General features: G+C 49.7%; 3 protein-coding genes across 3 annotated transcripts; 1 reads left to right on the top strand and 2 right to left on the bottom strand.

The window, feature by feature from the left end:
* Positions 1 to 81: 81 nt before the first annotated feature.
* On the bottom strand, positions 82 to 2,469 carry ANOM_010748 (uncharacterized protein; the record flags this gene model as incomplete). The annotated part of the gene is made up of 1 exon (XM_015556004.1): positions 82 to 2,469. The coding sequence occupies one exon, from the start codon at positions 2,467 to 2,469 to the stop codon at positions 82 to 84; it is 2,388 nt and encodes a 795-aa protein (XP_015402742.1).
* A 1,915-nt stretch (positions 2,470 to 4,384) lies between these two features.
* On the top strand, positions 4,385 to 6,108 carry ANOM_010749 (uncharacterized protein; the record flags this gene model as incomplete). Its single annotated transcript, XM_015556005.1, has 4 exons — positions 4,385 to 4,850; positions 4,926 to 5,077; positions 5,315 to 5,436; positions 5,526 to 6,108. 4 exons carry the CDS (start codon positions 4,385 to 4,387, stop codon positions 6,106 to 6,108), a joined length of 1,323 nt encoding a protein of 440 aa, XP_015402741.1.
* A 5,396-nt stretch (positions 6,109 to 11,504) lies between these two features.
* On the bottom strand, positions 11,505 to 13,112 carry ANOM_010750 (flavin-containing monooxygenase; the record flags this gene model as incomplete). Its single annotated transcript, XM_015556006.1, has 1 exon — positions 11,505 to 13,112. One exon carries the CDS (start codon positions 13,110 to 13,112, stop codon positions 11,505 to 11,507), a length of 1,608 nt encoding a protein of 535 aa, XP_015402735.1.
* Positions 13,113 to 13,496: the final 384 nt, after the last annotated feature.

The raw sequence follows: 13,496 nt of genomic DNA on the forward strand, positions 1-13,496 counted from the left end.
TGCGACGAGCTCTTGCTTCTCAGGGGAACACGCGCCCGCAATGAGAAGGTCTGAGATTTAGCGTGGGCACTCAGTGCCCTCTTACTCAACCAGTTTCCAGGCCGCCTCTAATTGTGCGACTCTTGCCGTGTCGGCGGTTATTCCCTGCGTATATCCTTGAGCCTTCTGCCCCAGTTGTGCTCCCTCGACGCCCCAAGGTGTTTCGAATCTGTGCGGGATCCCGGCAGCCCCATAGCTAATGTAGGGATTATACATGGAAGCTGTTATCCCGTTCATGTTATAATAGAAGGACGAGGACACGTTGTACATCTTTTGCATGTCGAGGTTGTGTCGCGCCATCGAGACAATATTCCGCATCTCTGGGACTGTTTGCTCATAGATGGTCCGGCGATACGCGGCAAATGCCATAAACGAGGCCAAATCCCGCTTGCCACATGCCTCGGCCCACTTGCGGCGCATTCGTGGCGAGTATAAGTCACAGTGACTCTCACCTGGGATTATTTTGGGTGTCAGAGGGAGCTCTTGGGCAAGTTCGCTGCCACGCACGACCTCCTCGTAGCATGCGAGACAGATCCGACAGTCATCCGTGCCATACCATCTCTGGTTCGCCACCAATTCAATCCCTGGACAGAGGGGGAGGTTACATAACCTTCTGGTAAAATCTACAAATCTGGAAAATGTGTAAGTGATCAACGCCTCATCCAGTCTGAGCGCATAACTTAAAAACCGGAGGCTGGCAGGATTTAAATCACAGGAACTCTCCTCTGTCCTAGGGTGTTGAACTCGCTTGAAAAACAAATCCAACCCCAGTGGCTTTAGCAGACCTACGTAGCAGCTCTGGCAGACGTCGAAGTTGTCGATGCCTTGATTAAGTTGATACGTCTGCGCACCGGGTTGTGCCTGCGAGCTGCAAGCAGGAGTTTGGACATATTCTATGATTGTGCGCCGCCATAGCGAAAAGTCCTTCCGCTCAATCGCCTCATCCCAAACGACCTGGGCTTGCCAGAACCCAAGGATGCATTGCTGTTGTCTTGGCAGCTGCCTCATAGGTTGGAAGTGGGATTCAAAGTCGGTCCTGCTCGCAAAGTCGCGGTAGCAGCGCTCGCAGACCGCTATTCCCAGGGCTCGATCCCGAAGCTCATACCACTGCCGTGAGGAGCCAGTCATCACGCCCCCGTTTTTCTCGCATTCCGGAAGGCTCAGGTGACGAGCGGCTTCCACAGAAAATTGCGGCCATGATTGTGTGTTGGTGAGTAATCTTCGAACAAAACTAATAGCGATGTCACACGCCCATATCTGTTCATGTGGTTGTTTTTCTCGGTGCTCCTCAAACTGACCCTCCAAAGGTGTGCCCGCAACTACATCCTCATAACAAGCCTCACATGCAATGAAAGATGGAAGTCTGCTGGTGTCTTTAGGGCTGTACCACTTCACGTTCTCCGACCCTCCAACGCCTTTTGTCCCATCACAGTTCCTGATTGTGGTGCGATGACGAAAGAACCACAACAGCGCCTGAACATTGCCTGATTGCAAGGCTCGGGGCCACAAATAATTTTGAATCCGAGGTGAGCTGAAAAGGCAATGTATGCCAGCACCGGCGGGCGAGACCCAAGGGTGGAAGCTTGTTTGCAACGGCGAGCCCTGAATATTCTTCTCATAACAATACGTGCAAATGCGGAACTCTGGGGTTTCAGTCAAGATATACCATGTACCGGAGCACATCAAGGTATAATTTGTTGACGGACACTTCTTCAAGGCGAATTTTGCGGGCGGATTATACTGCATGCTTGGTCGCGACACTGGGGCATCAGAGCCTGCTTGGTCCCTGCGGTCATGATCATGGCAGGAGCTGCGCACGGTGTTGGAATCAACTGGAGTCGACGATGCGTCATCTTGATGGCGTTGTGTTGCCGGAGAGCTTTGTTGCTGGGAAGGGCGGCGCGACGATAGTGGCGGTGGCGCGGGTGCACCATCTGATCCCTGCGGCCGGAAATTATAGGCGGCTGGTGGTGCAGGTGGGATATTGCGTCCGATGGACTGGGGAGTCCGTGGCCATCCCTCAGCGTGCGATGGCCCCGGAGCGTGGTAGTTGTTTCTGGAGGAAGGCGCCTGCGACGAGGGTGGCGGAAACCAAGGACGAGACATTGAAGGTGTGGAGCCAGTCTGTGGAGTACTGTAGAGGGATATTGACTCTCCCGCGGCAGGACCTTGGGTCTGAGGCAAAGGCTGCGGTCGGTGTTCCGCATGATAGGACGCGGGATAAGGGACCACCTGTTCTGGGGTGGCTTGTCTCTCATATGGAGGTGGCGGAGGATACAGTGCCTCTAAACGCGGGACGGTGTTTTGCGAATCATCTCGCGGTATCCGAGGAGGCAATGGTGGAGGACGATTGTCTTCCGAATGAGATGGTCGAGGCGGGATTGGCGGGGGTGCGTTCAGGGCGTATTTTGGGCGATAAGGAAACTCCATATTAACCGTTCAGGTGAGCCCTTCCATGCGATGATCGAGTTGAAAGTGGAAGGCAGGCAATGAACGACACGAGAGAGGTCATGAAGATATATATATGAGTGATCAATAGAAGGACGCAGAAGGAAGCTCACGCAAGTCTCACGATCAGCCTCAATCCCGAAGCGGGTCTTGTCGGGGAATCGTGCTCGATCTGGGGATAGTCCATGCGGGAGGCTGCAGACCAGCCTGGGTTAATACGAGAACGGCATCGCCTTGATTGACCAGGTTTCTGCTTCGCCCCATCCCGTCCGTTTCTCATCCAGGGCTCGCTCCTGCTCATGATTCCATATGCGAACGAAGATCGGCACTGGCGTGACCTTGCTTCGTCTCCTTGCTCTGGAGTTACTATGATGTGCCGGGTATAATGTTCATTCTCCAGAAGAAGCCGCGCTCACCTGCCGAGACTCTCACTCGGATCGAGGCTGTGGGTGATGGTGATTTAGCACGAATACCCTCGGAATCCGAAGCTCTCGTACCCGCAACCTCTCACAGTAAAGAGCATATTGCACCTCTTGCCGGGTGAACATAACAAAGTCGACTCCATCCATACCATTTAGGTTATGCTGAACTCCGACCGTCAACAAGCATCATGGAATTGCGGGAGCGATGGGAAGGGCCATGCCAAACTGTAGGAGGAAGGATAGATTTCAACAGACTTCGTGCGGATTGTTCATCGGCGGGAGGCATTATGGTTCACGGTTCACTAGCTTCGACGAAACGAACATCGTGCATTCAGCTTTTGCGCCATGTGTTAATGATTGCAATCCATAAGATGACGGAAATTTCTGTAGCATACCAGTTGATAAAGGCTTGCCTGCCACCCCGCAAGACGGTTCCATGGTCAAAGTCTTGCGGTACGGCCGCGTCAAACAACACGAACATCGAGTCGGGTGTTGCTGGGATACAAGTAGTAATCAGGGACGAAAGGATAATGGGTGAGTGATATTGATCGAAAATCTGAAAGACCCGTCCTTTCGACCCACAGGTATTCGCCCCCGAATGTTTTGATGTGAGTTTTCATGCGACCTTTCCGGGGGTATGGAAAGATATCTTCGCCATCGGGGCAAAATTCCACAATGACAGCCTCAGAGTCGTGTTCCAAAAGCGCGATTCAACAAATTTCGTTGTCCATATTTAGGTTTTGTTCCTGGTACTGACACCAAGTGAGAGTTCAGGGGAATAGAGGAAGATTTATCATGATAAAGCACAGGCTTCATGTCGTCGAAGTACGTTGACACTGGGCCTAGCAAAACGCTCGCTCTCATTGCAACAACGCTAACGAATAGATGACATGGGAAATAATGTTATGCTGGTAAATACTCCTTCTGTGTTGGTTGTTTGATCTTAACAATCTCCACCCAGGCTGATGGAATGTAACGATAGGTTAACTAGTCCTTCCAAGCTCAGTTAGTACGATGCCAGACTCATCAGAGGGCCACTGCGAGACCGGTGATTGGTCAGATACTATTTCCATTGCTGGCTGAAATCGACCCTCATGCGTCGGATAGGATGATGGGTACCGTCAAGGGGACACGTAGCGCAGCTACTATGGTTTCCCTGTGCCGTTTCAGATGAGCAAAGACATGTCTATGGAGTATAACACATATACCAAGCGATGTGTAGACCCCGAAGACCGAGTCGACGGTCATGTTGGCCCTTGCATGGGATCATTCTACGTTATCGGCTAGATGTGATCCACACACTAAATGGGTCCCTCACAACCTTCTGCCACTTCTCAGCCGATATACGATGGCGTGGGAACACGAAAAGTAGGGCTCAAATCCCAAAATGAAAAGCCTATTCTGTTGAACCCCGGCCTGAATGAATTCATCCGGCGGTTTGAAGTGAAGTTTATTAGTGCTCTCGTCCTACGACAATGAACCACCAGGAACGTCAGAAGAAAGGCCCAGATCGAAGGGAGCAACCCCGAAACGATGCGGGGACACAGTTCGAATTTGTATTGGAGAAGGATCAGCCTGGCATTCGCAGCCATGCCATGCGACAATTTTGGAGACAGAAACAAGCTATCGCAAAAGAAGACCCAAGCGACACATCTTCCACTGGCCGCCGTCTTTATCCCCGCACACTAATGCCAAATGATGGCATGCAAACCCACAGCCAGTTCGAGGGGCTGAAGGAATTCCGGCAACAGATGTCAGCTCTCCAGCAAAAGGATGACGGGGCTGGATCAGCAAATGCAGGCAAAGGCAACGCGGAGACTTCGGGCATCCCGGCCCAAATCTTGTCTGGAATCCGTCATGCCCTGGAATTTGTCAACTACGACCCTTTCCATACGTTTCCGGTGACATTGACGGCTCAACACCGCAAGTTATTGTACCACTGTGAGTATACTGGACGGATGGCAAACTTAGCCACGGTCGCCGTCAAAGGTTGAATCCTGTGGCTGACGTCGATAGGGTTGAGCACACACACCAGTGGGATGTCGACCGCCCTCCCCCACGCGGCCTTTGATCCCATCAGGGAGGTTTGGTTGCCATTGGATCTGTCAAATAGCGCCTCGTTCAACGCAACTATGGCGCACGCAGCAGCCATTTGGCTTACCTTCACGGTGAGCTCGCCTCGCCCGAAGCTCTTCGATACAAAACTGAAGCCATCAGTGTCATCACGAAATGGCTAGACGATCCTGAGCAAGCGCTTCGAAACGAAACCCTCGTTTCTGTAGTACGGCTTTTGATGTTCGAGGTACGTGCCCAGGCCGAGTATGGCGATGATTCCATCTTATATGATTCAAGGCATGAAGAGTCTTTTGCTTTGTGATTCTGTTGACCGTTCCCGCCGTGTGCAGAAATACTGGGGAATAGATGGCCAGTGGGAAGTCCATCGAGATGGGCTACAACGCCTGATCAACGCAAAAGGGGGTCTTTCTGCATTACGAGAGGACTGGCGTGTGGAACTCGTCGTGTTTTTGTGAGTATTGCCATCCGCCGCCCACCCTGATGACCCTAAGGAAAATAAATTCTTGGAGACTGACGGACGCGTAACGGATTATCTACCAGTGCCTTCTTCATTGCGGGATCGCGACAATGTGAGCCATCCACGCATGTATGGGAGTTGTCAGAGCGCTTCACACCGACGGCCCTTCACCCAACGCTACAATTAACAGTGGACCGGCATCGATCAAAGGTGATAGAAAGCCTTCAGATATACCCAGCTGTATATGACGCGACCATCCTGTTATACAACTCATTCCACCACGCGCCCGAGCCTGAGTTACTAGCGGAACCATCAGAAGTGTGTACCCGACGGTTGAAGTGCTTGGTGTTCCTCGGTGTCATTTTCCAGGAATCAATTTACTCCTCGACATCAGCACTCGGCGGGGGTATCAGCATAGACCGTTCGTTCACCAACCAGTTAGCGGTATTGGATGAATTGTTGACAACGTATCACCACCGGTGGGGAGGCGAGGTTGAGATACTGTATGCAATTCTCTTCGGTGAGTTTTGCGATCTGAATCACCGGCACGAAACCCCGGAGATGGAGTTTGTTATACGGTTCGCAGACGGCCTGGACCAGCTCAGTGAGCGCGCCCGCAAAGTTATTGGGCAGTGTCTCCTGAACATGCTCTTGGAAGAGAAATAAGTCATGACACTACTAGACCGCGGCGCCACTGGATCGGATCTTGCGTCAATGACTCTTCTCTCCAGCTGTGGCAAGTGTGTATAGGAGTTTAGAGTTATTGCATATTACCCACAGCGATCCGCTTTACCGCCATGCTGGCTGTCATATAGGAAGCCGTAGACGTGGAAGCCAAGGTGGTCTTGGCAAGCCTTTCACCAATTTGGCATAGTTGGCCATTAAGGGTTTTTCCCGCCACGGGATTTCCGTGGGTTCAACCCTCTCTTTGACCCAATCCGGTAATACTAATCAACCACTCAATCAGAATCTGTTGTGATGGATTGAGGCTCCAAAGACAAGAAAGGAATGATCAACGGCAACCTAACAGGTTTTTGTCTTGTTCTGTGAGAGGCATAGCTTTCTGGTCTTCTATCTTTTTGATGTCCTTGTCCTCGACTCTTTTTACGCGCAGTAATTGTCACGTTCCTTTTAGCTTGCCCGGGTTGCTTGGGCCAGGGAAACAAGCAATGCACCGTGTAAACGGGAAAAGGAGGACAAGAGCGAAAAGGAAATGAGACAGGGTAGTCGGTGTAGGCCAGACAAGTGTCCTTCATCTCCTGTTTCCCCAGAGGTCTGAGATTCCATGCTTTACTACACAGTATCTCAGATATTGCATGGATACCGTGCATATCTCCAGAGAGATCTACCCGAACGAAAACGTCAACTTCTGATAGCCCAGAATCGATCATGAGGACCTATACCGTCTAATACTAATTGCTACCGGGTTGTATACTAACAACTGACATCCGATTCCTGAATCGCCTTCTATTTCAGGCAACGAGGGATGCCTGAATCTCACCTTCCTGGCAAGGCAACATGATATCCGTTGCACGGTCCACATCTTGTGGACAATGCTATGTTAATAAGGGGCACTAGAACTATCTTCCAATACGAAAATTTCCTTCTCCTGATGAGCTGCACCTCCATAGCCTTGAGAGTTTCAAATGAAATATTCTATTGCTCATTCAGACAGGACATCAACATAGGCAGGATTACGATTTACTGGTGCTATGGATAACAACGTCACAAAGCCAACGGGGAAGCGCAAACCTGGAACGACTGTACGCCGAGACCAGACAGTTCAGTATCATGATATACAAGAACCTACGCCTCTATCTTTCTCGACCTCGACACCTGCTACCGACCTGGACAGACCAGTCCACGAAAGCATACTTACAACAAAGCGTTCGTCATTGTCACGCGCAATTAAGCTCACAATAGCCTCAAGTCTCCTTTTCCTGCTGGTCGCGATATTATTTATATAGTAAGTTGCTCATAATACGATAGCTTACTTAGGTGATCGCTGAACCCCAGTGTCAATCAGTAATTCATCGTTTTCAACGCATCCGTGGTGCCATTGCAGCTTTCGAAGACATCAATTGACAATCCGTTAGGCTGCTCTCGAATGCAGCGTCTCGTTCTCCATTAGCCCGATGTGCCATACGCTGGGTACGGAATGTATCAAAGCCAGTTCCCAGGAAACCGACCGCCGAGAAATACTATTCTTCTTACCAGGTTGCCATATGATAGCATAGGCTATCATGTTGCTCCCTCCGTCTACCATGTTCTATGTTAGCAAGTCATGACACGGGTTGGAACAGGCGTAGCAGGTCTGGTCTAGGCGAAGTTGAACATAAGGCCCTCACCCCAATCCATGGAGTTTAGGTGATTAGAAGGGTTCTTGCAAGCTGGAGTACCAACTATTTCGTTTCCGACCCCAGCCTTGGAGGCATGGCATTCACATGGTACTGTCAGTGAAGTGATTAAATCACCCCCTGATGTTCGAATGTTGCTTACGCGTGTTAATCAAAACAGAATTTGCATCTGCCAAGTTTTTGTTGCGCCATACAGCCTCGCTCCTCGTGACTCGTTTATAATCTTAGCCCATCACCTCTAAAAACTGGTGCCTTGAACGGTATCCTCCGTGCAGTGGGTCTATAAATAAATAATGCCAGGCAATCAAGGCTTCATCGGAAGTAACCGAGCCACTCAACAAGCTCTACCGGCAGATGCGGACGGTCCAGACACAGCAGCAGGCAAATACGGAGCCGCGTCCTAGTGCCCAAGATGAAGAAGAGGTATCTCACCAGTTCACGGATATTAGTGACACCGAGTGAGAGCGTGGTAAAGTTGATTGAAATGTACAATTGTCCAAGGTACTGTTAGATCTTCCTCTCAATTCCGCAGTTGTCGATCATATACTAAGCAATCTTCCAATGCACCTCCTAGATTGAGCAAGAGCACGATGCCTGCTATGTACTTGCCTCCAGATGCAAATCTCTCCCAAAATAACCTCTCTCCCAGCTACTATATTAATGCTACAAGCAATCTCGTTAAAAAAAACACCCATCAACATTGAAACACACATATCGCGACACGCACATCACATTGCAAGCGTCAAACTCATTGTTCAAATTTCCTTTAAACCCATTCATCATCATTGTCATTCCCGGTCTCTATTCAACCTTCTACATGAGTGGTCATCGCTACTTAGTGCACTTGTGCACAGACCAGTCCAGACAACCTGGAATACAATATTGTCCGCAGGCGACATTTAATCTATTCATGGGGCAATGACGAATGTGTCAAGACTTATGGACTTTCCAAGACACATATGTGAACACCCTTTGCGCCATCTGCGAGCCGCAGGTCCTGGTGCTACTACATCATGGATGGGTCTGCTGGCACTGCCAGCAAAGGAACTTCTTCATCGCACCGAACATCTAAACATTCAGTGAGCCAGTGGTAAGAACCCTTTTCAACTTCCTCTCTTCAAATTATGAGTTGAGCAGTGGCTAACGGTCAACGACTTCTAACTCCAGAAAACGAAGTAAGAGACAGGGATAGTCCGCCGTACTGGGGACTTGGGTTAGGTGCAAAAGTTTTGTACCAAAGGCTATGGTCATGATTATACAATTAGAAATATCGATTCTGCGAATTGGACAAGGCGTATTACTATTTCATATGACCGGTAGATTATCTATCAGATATCTTTCCACCGGAACTAAGTGTCAGCACCTTCCGCATCCACTCTAATCTGTTGAGTCTCACTTACTTCCCAGTGCTACCGCTCCCCGACACTGCAATTGGGTCTCTCGACACTGTCGGTAAGCCCACAGCCCATGTCCTTGTTTCCCGGATGATATACGTCTCGCTTGATTGACTTTGCGACTACCACTCCGCGAATGCCCGCGACGTTGATATTTTTGTCTTTGTCCCATACATGGGGGACAGAGCGAATTCACCCCCGGGTTTGGAAAGTGCCCCCTTACTGGTGGAAGAGGTGTGTCGTGCTCGTAATCCGCCGTTGTACGTGGTACTGGACCATTCGTTGTTTTGAAGACAAAATGCGTTGGAACGGAGTCGAACCAGGAAAGGCTTCAGCTGGCCCCAGCAAGCTGTGATGATACTGAGAGACTGGATAATCTCCATGCAGATTGTCCTGGGGGCTGCGTTGATAAAGGGGTCAGTGGAAGGCGTGTTTACTTCGGTAAGGATTATTTGGGCGATGCTTGATGCGACAACACTAAGGGTGTCAATAGTTCAGTACCAATAGAAGGACAGAAATCATACAGGAGCCGCGGAATGAAAATACTGGCAAACACAAGTTTCTTCCTCCACGTAGTTTGGACATGGACGATCAACACCATGGCTTGGACAAAAGACCACGATGTGTCACTATCACTCTACCTGTATACACCAAGCTCCTCAACGAATCAATATAACTCTGGCTCCGCAGGTTATGTTCGCCTGCGTGGTCGGCTGCGGGCCGCATGCTGTATTATGATTTAATATTACAACAACACTGCAATTGATCTCTGCTCACAGTGATAGACATAACACAAAGAGTTGGCTAGTAATTGTCTAGCTAGACCCCTCCGTTGAGTCAAAATGTATGAACGGGCTTTAGCTTCCTAAGTGACCTGACAAGTGCCGCCGACCCCTACTGAGGCTGAAGCACAGAGGCCTAGGATCTTTTTAGATAGCGACGCTTAGGTCTTGTACGTATGTAACGTCAGAGACAAGTCCCATTAAGCGTATTCCCTCCAACCAATGGAGAACATGCTCTTTCAAGGAGTGACATATGACTACTTCGCGTTCATAAGGCCCAGCCTGAAGTGAATGATATACCCAGTAATAGCACAAGTATTGCGGCTCTGGTAAGAAATGTTGAGCAATTCGCTCACGGTCAACACCCATTCGCTCCGGTTTATACGTGGGTAAAGAATTTTTGTAAGATTCGAAAGTAGTAAGATCCCATTTTTTTAGTTGTTGCTGTATCATGTATGCGATAGTGACTAGGAGTGTTCAACACGAAATTCCAAAAGGATAGATGACAAAAACATCTGGATCATCTGGTATACCAAGAACCGAAAGAGATGGCACAACTCATGCCTGAGCATTTTTCTCTTTGCGATTAACACATATTGTCAAAGTATTACCTGAGAGTAGCGTGGCAAGGAGGATGATTATGCTGATGATTATACCGATCATTTCATCGAGTTCTTCTTGGAGCTTGGCTGGATTTGTTTCCTTTGCATGTGTTAGAAGTCGATTGAGGATTGGTAAGTCAGTTATATTCATGTACGAAGCGGATCATATTGTTGTTGGGTCCCAAGAAATTTATTAGGCGCAGTTGAGGTAACCATTTCAGGTCTTTAAGAAAATGACAGATTGTAGCCGCAAGTATCAAACAACGGAATGTCAACTTGGACCAACACTTGTATTTTGCGACCACCCCTCCCCAAGGCGGCCTAGCTTCCTGATCCTAGTATATTCGTAATTCAGGAACAACGCTACGGCATATGCTACACACCACTTTGTCCGGTATTTCGGGCAAAATGAGTTCGTGATGGTCATCCTCTGGAAGGTGTCTGCAGCCATAGAAGCTTAAGGAGGAGGACTAGCACGGCCGTGGCACAAGGTCTTGAGAAAGTGTCAATGTGGAAAGATACTAAGATGGACAGTTCTGTATCAAGCCTAATAAGTGTGATCACACCATTTCTGGTCTAGCAGTTCTTTGTTTGACCGAGAGAATCTGTGAATCTGTGTAGTGAACCTAGAGTAACTAGTAGTGTTGGCCCATGGTTATTCCACTCTGATGTCTCATAACTACGTTGTGACCATACCTTACGCACTGACATAATTCAGAGTAATTCTTGCGTTGAAGGAACATCAGGGTTGGGCAGGGACTAATCATCGAACAGGCTGGACTTGACGAATAGCAAAGTACAGTGAGATACGAGGGTTTCCATGAGATGTAGTATAAAGTAATCAATGTATTGGACGTGAGTTTCAACGAACATGTGAAGAATGAACATTCTGGTGGTACCAGTCATGGAGACCACCAATGCCCATCACTAGATTAGGATGAAGCTCTTATATCCAGCCTCCCTCTCGTCGCGAAGGATCTTGCGGAATGTACCGAGACCACCCCAGTAAAAGAGGACGGCCTTCTTTTTGCCCTTCACATTGGCACCAAAGATCCACGAATCGGTCTTGGTAAACAGGCTTCCCTCACTAGCCTGGATACACAACTTTGCCCATCGATCCTCCGCTTCCTTCGTTACTTCGACCTCCACCGATTGCCTCGCGCCGTTTCGCTGCGCTTCGGCATGGGCCACGAGATCGGTGATGAATTCCACATGCGATTCAATAGACGGGGGGATATTCGCGAAGACCGTTCGGGGCCCATTCACCATGAACAAGTTGGGAAAGTCGGCCATGGCGCAGCCCATGAAAGTACGGGGCTCAGTTTCCCAGTGAGCCTGCAGTGTCTTGCCACCACGGCCTCGGATCCCCAGTCGCGAGTAGCTGCCGTCCACCGCATCAAATCCGGTCGCGCAGATCACCGCATCGAGTTCGTGGTTCACGCCATCCGCCGTTTGGATCCCGGTGGGCGTAAATTTCACAAAGGGCGTGGCTTTGACATCCACAATGTCCACATTCGCGCGATTGAAGGTCTCATAGTACCCGGAATCGCAGAGCGGCCGTCGTGCGTACAGTTCAGTCGGTTTCAGTTTTCGGGCTTTCTTGGGATCCTTGACAATCTGGTCGATCTTACGGCGGATGAAATCGCAGGCCGTTATGTTGGCCGCTTCGCTCGTGGTCAGGTCCTTGAACGTCCAAAACATAAAGCGTAGCCCATTGCCCTTATCCCACGCCGCCTGGTAGATGCGTTCACGCTCTTCGTCGGACACTTCCAGAGCCGAGACGGTGCTTTCCTCGAATCCCATGGCAACAAAGCTGCCCCTGACTTGATCCCAGATCTGATCGTAGTTTTCCTTGAGGTAATCCCGATATTCCTCCGTCACGGGTGCATCCCCGGCGGGGACGCTGTACTGGGGGCGTCGTTGGAAACATGTCAAATGCTTCACCTGGGGTCCCAGCGCGGTGATGACCTGAACGCCCGTAGACCCACACCCAATGACACCGACCCGTTTATTGGTGAAGTCGTACTCTTTGGGAAAGTTGGAGGTGTGGTGGATCTCGCCCTGGTAGTCTTTCATGTGGGGAATATCCGGCCAGTTCTGGCGGTTGAGCAAACCAAGGGCCGTCACCACATAACGAGCTGTGAGGGGCCCATTGGGGGTTTCGATCTTCCACAACTTCCGAACCTCATCGTATTCCATGCCAACCAGCTCGGTGTTGAATTGCATGTACTTCTCAAGGTCGTAGCGCTCCACCACATGCTCGAGGTAGGCCAACACTTCGGGCTGGCGCACGTAATGTCTCGGCCATTTGTACTCGCGCAGGTCTTCGGGGTCCCAGGAATAGCGATAGACCACTGAATTGGTGTCACTCATAGCTCCTGGGTACCGATTCCAGTACCATGTGCCTCCGAGGCCTCCCGCCTTGTCGATCAGCTTGACAGACATGCCCATGTTCACGAATCGGTGCAATTGATAGATTCCGGCAAACCCCGCTCCCACGATGACGGCATCGTATATGTTGGTATCGACTGTCATGATGGGCGTAATGATGTACTTGGATGTACGGATTATAGTGGAAATACTATGTCTGGAGCAAAAAGGGAAAGATAGCTTGGCTGAAGATCATTGATGAAGCGGGTGACAGACTTGGATTTATATTCATCAACAATTGCTTCTGCCCAGCCGGTGTATTACAGTACCTTTTGAAATCTGACCGGTTTATTATGGAGTCTGCCTCGACAGGGTAGCTACGATGTCTTCGTCACCAGACGGGTTTCACTTCTGTTGGTCGGTAAATGCCTACTTGGTCGGCATTTGGCGAACCGGGATATAGCATCTTGGACAAGTGCTTTTGGATTGTCAGTGTTATGTGCAGGACTACATCATATCATCTTCCTTTTTATCAAAGATGCAAATTGC

The sequence above is a fragment of the Aspergillus nomiae genome, assembly GCF_001204775.2.
Source record: "Aspergillus nomiae NRRL 13137 chromosome Unknown contig00407, whole genome shotgun sequence".
In the NCBI taxonomy this organism is placed as follows: Eukaryota; Fungi; Ascomycota; class Eurotiomycetes; order Eurotiales; family Aspergillaceae; genus Aspergillus; species Aspergillus nomiae.